This window comes from Aotus nancymaae, unplaced genomic scaffold (genome assembly GCF_030222135.1).
Source record: "Aotus nancymaae isolate 86718 unplaced genomic scaffold, 86718_ANA_hifiasm-v0.15.2.pri h1tg000022l_1, whole genome shotgun sequence".
Lineage (NCBI taxonomy): Eukaryota > Metazoa > Chordata > Mammalia > Primates > Aotidae > Aotus > Aotus nancymaae.
This window is the reverse complement of record NW_026988435.1, coordinates 41,658,244-41,665,650: the sequence shown is the minus strand read 5'-3', so window position 1 is coordinate 41,665,650 and position 7,407 is coordinate 41,658,244. Positions and strand designations below refer to the sequence as shown.

Genomic DNA, 7,407 nt, shown 5'->3' with positions numbered 1-7,407 from the left:
CAAGGAGAATTCTTTATGCTTCCTGGTTACCTCTTCAAAAGAAAGCCTTGTCCAGGGTTGACATTGGAAGGTTCACTGTATCCTTGATGTCCTGTTTCCATAGGTCTAAACATCTGTAGACTCTTTATTTAACTTCAAACTCCTGGACTGAGTAAGCAATTCAAAAAAGATTTGCCAAATGCTTTTAAATCTTAGATCAGTGGCTGGCACAGTGGAAGATGGCCAACAAATATTTGCTGAATGAAGACATTAGAATGTCAACTGACAGAGGCGAATGCCCTGGGTCATTGTAATCTGCCATAACGCTGGAATCTCAGACCAATTTACAGCAATTTTTTTTTTTCGGTATATAAAGTATTTATTAACAGACAAGGCCTACAGACTTATTTCTTCTTGGATACACCCACGGTGCGGCCACGGCGGCCAGTGGTCTTGGTGTGCTGGCCTCGGACACAAAGGCCCCAGAAGTGGCGCAGCCCTCTACGGGCCCGAATCTTCTTCAGTCGCTTGTTGTCCAGACCATTGGCTAGGACCTGGCTATATTTTCCATCCTTTACATCCTTCTGTCTGTTCAAGAACCAGTCTGGGATCTTATATTGGCGTGGATTCTGCATAATGGTGATCACACGTTCCACCTCATCCTCAGTGAGTTCTCCTGCCCTCTTGGTGAGGTCAATGTCTGCTTTCCTCAACACCACATGAGCATATCTTCGGCCCACACCCTTAATGGCAGTGATGGCAAAGGCTATTTTCCGCCGCCCATCGATGTTGGTGTTGAGTACTCGCAAAATATGCTGGAACTTTTCAGGGATCACTAGAGACATGGCGGCAGCGCGAGCGGCAGCGTGTAAGCCTCCTGTGGAAGAGAGCAATTTTTTAAAAGACTTTGCTATGCTTCACTTATCATGTTAAATTGAATATATTTTTAAATGAAGGATTCTTGGTTCAAATTCTTAGACTTGATGTTTAAAGAAGATAGAAAATGAAGTAAACCTTTGAATTTTATGAAGCTTTATGATTCTGAGATAAGTAGAAGCCAGTTCTCATTACCTACTCATCCTGTAATTCTCTTCTCCACAAGGCCATTTCCAGATATGAATTGCAAAGAAATATTTCAATATGTCCTCACCCAAATATCCTTTTAAGAGTACATTTATTTTAATGCAATGAGATTTATGTCCTTTTTGTTTGTTTAGAGGGTAAATCTGGATTTGTATTTCTAGAAGTTACTTTTAACAAAGAAATTTGAAAGAAACAGTATTTTAGAAAAATCAAAACAAGCCATAGAAATCTAATATTTTTCAGATACTATATTGGACAGTATGAAGACTAAATCTGTAATATGGAAGAATAATGTATTCTAAAGTAAATACCATATTTTGTCAAATTATTTGCCTGGCAAAATTAAATTCTTTAAAATAAACTTTTGTTGTTATTTTGAAGTGATGTGTCTATGAAGAGGCAGTGTAGATTGGTGGTTAGGAGCACTCTGGAGTCACAAGCCTGTTTTAGAATTTTGGCTCCCTCACTTACTAAGGGTAGAGCTGTGGGCAGGTTACTTGTTTTCACTCTCTTCTTTTTCCCATCTGTGAGATGGCAACGATAAACCACCTAAGTAAAATGGCCTTTGTGAGAGATAAAGAAATTAAGACCTGTTACTATGGTTTAAATGTGTCTCCTCCAAAATCTATGTAGAAATTTAATCCCACTTTGATGGCTGTGTTTGTTCTCACACTGCTAATAAAGACATACCCAAGACTAGGTAATTTATAAAGAAAAGAGGTTTAATGGACTCACAGTTTCACATGGCTGGAGAGGCCTCACGATCATGGCAGAAGGCAAAGGAGGGGAAAGGCATGTCTTACATGGCAGCAGACAAGAGAGCTTGTGCAGGGGAACTCTTATTAATAAAACCATCAGATCTCCTGAGACTCATTCACTGCCATGAGAGCAGTATGAGAGAAACTGCCTCCATGACTCAATTATCTCCACCTGCCCTTGGGACATGGGAATTATTAAAATTTAAGGTGAGATTTCGGTGGGGACACAGCCAAACCGTATCAATGGCATTGAGAGATGAGACATTTTGGAAAGTGATTAAATCCCAGTGGATAGAATAGATCAGTGCCGTATAAAAGGGTTGGAGGGAACTGGTTTAGGCCCTTTTGGCCTTTCTATTTCTTCTGCCACAGGAGACCCCCTCCAGAGAAAGCAGCAAAAAGGCACCATCTTGGAAGCTGAGAGGGCAGCCCTTACCAGAGACCAAATCTGCCAGCACCTCTGTCTTGAACGTTCCAGTCTTCAGAACCATGAGAAGTAAATTTCTGTTCTTTATAAATTACTCAGTCTATGGTGTTTTGTTATAGCAGCACAAATGAACTAACACATGTGAAACGCTTAGAGCTGTGCTTTGCCCAGAGTAAGTCCTCAGTTAACCTTGTGAAAAATTTGGCAAGTCAGTAAAGGTAGAACTGAGAAAACAAAAATTACTTACTTTCCATCACTTGCAGAAGCCACTGGTAGCATTTTAGCATATTGCTTTCAGTCTATCCCTATCCATTTTATAATATGAGAGTTTACTACTTATAAAATGTTTATACCTTTTGCTTCACTTGACACACCACAAGCATTTATTTATACTATTTAAATTATTTTTAAAATTCTCTGCCCCTTCTGTAACTACTTCTTCTTCTTCCTCCTCCTCCTCTTCTTCTCCTTCTTTTTTTTCTTCTTCTTTTTCTTTCTTCTTTCTTCTCCTTCTCCTTCTCCTCCTCCTTCTTTTTCTTTGTGATGTAGTGTTGCTCTGTTGCCTGGTCTGGAGTGCAGTGGCATGACCTCAGCTCACTGCAATCTCTTCCTCTCAGGTTGAAGTGATTATCCTGTCTCAACCTCCCGAGTAGCTAAAACTACAGGCACATGCCATCGTGCCTGTCTAATTTTCATATTTTTAGTAGAGACAGGGTTTCACCATGTTGGCCAGGCTGGTCTAGAACTTCTGACTGTGAGTGATGCACTCATCTTGGCCTCCAAAGTGCTGAGATTGCAGATGTGAGCCACTGCACCCTTAACATATGGCCTTCTTCCATAACTTTCTTAACCATTTCCTATTTCCCTATTGTTGGATATTTAGATTGTTTCCAAGAACATCAAAACACATGAACAATATTAACGTTTTATGCTTACTGTATGGAATGTCTCCAAATCATAAAGCCATTTTACTATTGAAATGACATACATTTTTGAAAACCCTACAAAACATGGTGTTTTAGACACGGCGTTTGAAACACCATGTTTTGTAGGTGGAATATGGTAGAATACGCTGAGCACTTTATATTTTCCTAGCACAGAACCTATCCCCAGTACTTCACAGGTATTAACCAGCACCTCACAGCTGTCTCAAGAGGCATTTTTCTTGTCTCCATCTTGCAGGTTTAGAAACAGAGTCACCGAAAGGTTGAATTACCTGCCAAAGGTCATCACTCTAGTAAATTGAAGTGTTGGGATTTGGACCCAGGAAATCTACTTCCAGAAACTGTATTCTCTGCCACCGAATCTACGCTATCTTTTTTACATCGAGTACTTATTCTGAATATTTAATCAGAAATGCTCTACCACTGATTTTTTTTCATTATTCTTTATTTGGAAAAAATAGAAAGATTAAGTAAATTTTGGTAAATGGATATTTTTCTGTACACGATATCCAAAGCTTGGATGGACTTTCACGTAATGAACTATTTAGGCATTTGTTTTTCTGGACTTTTATTTAGAGCCGGATCAAAATCTCAGTGGGTTGCTTCCCACCCTGTTTTAAATCGGGTTACGGTATAACTTTGGAGAGAATGACTACACTGTTTTAGAAATAAACCTTTCTTTTTTACAGACCAGCAGTATTTCACTGAAGCGTACATCTGTTGTGAAGAAGGCGTGCGACTGAAAGAAATACAGCGTCAACTGCATTTTCCGTGTGGGTGTTTTCACTCGGCTGCCCAGGACATATTTGAGCAATATGCTTTCTATTTTGCTGCCCTTTTCCAAATCACACAATTAATAGATAACAACCCAACCAACGTCCACATACACTCTGAGGGCTGTGGGAAAGTGGAGTGAGGGAAGAGAATTCCTGTGCACATGGGCTGAATGGGTGGTAGGGAGGAGTCCTAGTTTTTCCTTCTATCTTGGAAGGATAGGACTTGGTTTCTTTCAGAGACACGAGCCCTTATGTGCTAGAAAAGGAAGTCACAGAGAATTTTCCAGGGACTGGTACAAAGGTTGTAAAATAGGACATGAAATGACAGAGAATCAGGTGCTCTTACTGCAAAGTCTGTCTTGAAGTTGAGCATTACGGGGAGAGGTGTGTGATATTATTCTGCTAGTAGCTTCATGGGTCAGCCTCATAAAACATAGTTATTCCCCCAGGGGATGCTGGTCTTTTCTTATTTTTTTCATTATTCTTCCTTACTGCCCATTAAGAATCACAACCTTCTCTCTCTGTCCTTCCCCAAATTTCCAAGAAATGGAATGACACTTTTATAATTATGACTCAATTAGAGATCATCTAGAAATTGAAAATGAATCTGTGAAGCCCAAATATCTGAGACAGGTCTCATTCAATTTAGGAAGTTCATTTTGCCACAGTTAAGGATGTGCACCAGTGACACAGCCTTAGGAAGTCCTGACAATGTGTGTTCAAGGTGGTCGGGGCAATAGCTTGGGTGTCCACATTCTAGGGAGACATGAGACATCAATCAATTATGTAAAATGTATATTGGTTTGGGCTGGAAAGGCAGGACAACTCGAAGCAGAGACGGGGCCTCCAGGTCATACGTAGTTAAGAGATAAATGATTGCATTCTTTTGAGTTTCTGATTAATGTTTAAAAATGAGGCAATTGGATATGTATTCATCTCAGTGAGCAGAGAGATGGGAGGCACGTTTGCCCTCAACAGTTTCCAGCTTGAGTTTTCCCTTTAGCTTAGTGATTTTGAAGGGGAGGGTCCCAAGATTTATTTTCCTTTCAAAAATCCAAATGTATGTGTCTCCAGATATTTTATTTTATTCTCATAAAGGGTGGGAATGCAGAATATGCTTTGCTTTATTAAAAAAAAAAAAAGACTAGGTATTTACCTTTAAAATTTCAGGTTTTAGAAGTCTTTCCCTGACAAATATGCAGACCGAAGCAAAATCTACTCACCCTAGCTTTTAAGACACCTCAAACTGAACTTTTGCCTACGTGGCCTCCTTTTGTTTTTTCAAGTTTATTTAAATAGGACTGATCATTACCCGTATTTAAACAGCAATCCAAAGGACAGAAGATCTTTATCCTTCCAAAGGGTGGTCATAATTTTGTTAAGTAAGAAGACACCCGTGAAAACAATCACCCCATAGAAAAAAGAACCAGTGTAACTTGAAAAGGCCTTTTATTCAATCTCAAGGACAGAATTGGGGGGAAATTCTAAATGCTGAATCACAATAAGGCCCACTAGGATTTTCTCCTATTTACTCGCAGACCGTGCTCTAGACTGCAGTGCTGGACAGGGGGCTGCCCTGAGCCCGCACCGCGGCTGTGAAGCTCCCTGCTTGCGTCTCTGGCCCGCCTGCCTTCCCGCCGCCGAGCAGCAGTTGTGTGATTTTTTTTTTTTTTCCTGGGCCAGGGCTGTCCTGGGTGAATGCTCTTAGTCAAGTTCCCTCTTAAACAGTGGTCAAGCATTCTTCTGGTCCATCTATTATTTTCAGGTCCTTTATTACAGGTACCGACCCTGTAATCTCAGCAGCATAGGTTCGCCCAGCAGGGCTTCGGGATGCTTCCCTGACTCTCCCCCGACTTTCACACCAACGCCCCCCGGGATGATTCCAGTGGGTGTCAAGTCCATTCTCTGATGAACAGACTCGCGCTTTGAGAGCATCTTCAGGGTCAGCGCATCCAGGGACCATTTCACGGCACCATTTTCCTCGAGCGCCACCGCCTGGCCAAAACGGGAACGACCTGTGCCCGTTGCTGAGGACAAACACCCGAGACGGAATTTGTAGTGTTTGTACAATCCTCGTCCTTTGCCATTTTCTGTAAAGCGACGATGACAGATATTTTCGCTTACGACTGCAAGTATTTTTCCTCTGAATAAATATACCATTTTTTTCTGGCAATAATTTGCTTTTAATAATACTGAGGCTGGGCATGGTGGCTCACTCCTGTAATTCCAGCACTTTAGGAGGCCGAGGTGGGAGGATGGCTTGAGGCCAAGAGTTTGAGACTAGCCTGGGCAACATAGCAAGACCCCGTCTCTACAAAAATAATTTTCAAAACAACTGGGTGCGCTGGCGTGCACCTGTAGTTCCAGCTACTCAGGAGGCTGAGAAGGAAAGATGCCTACAGTGAGCTGTGATCACGCCACTGCACTCCAGCCTCGGTGACACAGCAAGACCCTGCTTTAAAAAAAAGGAAAAAGAAAAAAAATAAAAATACTGAAATGAGAGCCATCCTATACCCTCAACTATACAATACATAAATTGTATTCTTTAGAATTCTAAACGCTGGATAGGATGTGCTTTGGTAATAATATAAAAATATAAGAGCAGGAACAGGCGAGCAAAAAGGAGAAAGTGTTTTTCCTCTAGCTCTCTAACCGTGGTGGACAGGATGGGTGGAGGGCGCCTAAAGGGCTTGCTTTGTTGGTGCCCACCCCTGCCTGCTCCCCAGTGGTCAAGACGAGCACTGATGCTACAGACCCAGGCTCCAGAACACACTGGATGCAAAGGCTCCTAAAAGAGTGTGCACACCTCGAGGAGTGTATGCGTGTGAGCAAACACCTCTGTAAGGAGTCTCCTTGGGGCATTGAAAGAAAATATTAACATTTCTCTTCATACTTATTTTCATCTCAAATTTCAATACTTTTATTTTTATAGGGCACATACAATTATTCAAACACTTGTATATTGTTTACAAAGCAAATCAGTGTTTTCATAGGTCTTGGGTGTGTGGCTTAAAAAATTCGAGTTTGCCAAGGAGGTGGTGGAAGGATGATGATGGCTTCCCTTGGACTGGGCAGAGGTGGGGTGAGTAGGGAGTGGATCTTGATCTTTCTGCCCAGGGGGCAGTCCTACGGCCAAGGAATGGGCTCCCTTTTCCCACGCCTTGCTTGTAGACTCCCAGGTGCAGGAGTGAGGGGTGCAAGGAGCCACACTTATGAGAAGGTGCAGGCGAGGGGTGAGGGGTAGAGGGAGCGGCACCCAGTGACTTTGTACTTGGAGGTTGAAGGGGACAGGATGGGGGCAGGTGACCTCTCCAGGGAAGGGTCCTGGCTACTGGCTGGGCAGCAGGGTGGGAAGGAAAAGGCCTATACTCTCCTATAGAAAGTGGGGAACTGGAACTGGGACATGGGTTGGGTTTTGAAGTTTTAATTATGATTTTTAA

The 7,407-nt window shown here is 42.1% G+C and overlaps 1 protein-coding gene across 1 annotated transcript; it reads right to left on the bottom strand.

Annotated features, from left to right (window-relative positions):
- Positions 1-338: 338 nt before the first annotated feature.
- Positions 339-844, bottom strand: LOC105712382 (small ribosomal subunit protein uS13-like). Its single transcript, XM_064379982.1, has one exon. It carries the CDS (start codon positions 822-824, stop codon positions 384-386), a length of 441 nt encoding a protein of 146 aa, XP_064236052.1. The 5' UTR covers positions 825-844; the 3' UTR covers positions 339-383.
- Positions 845-7,407: the final 6,563 nt, after the last annotated feature.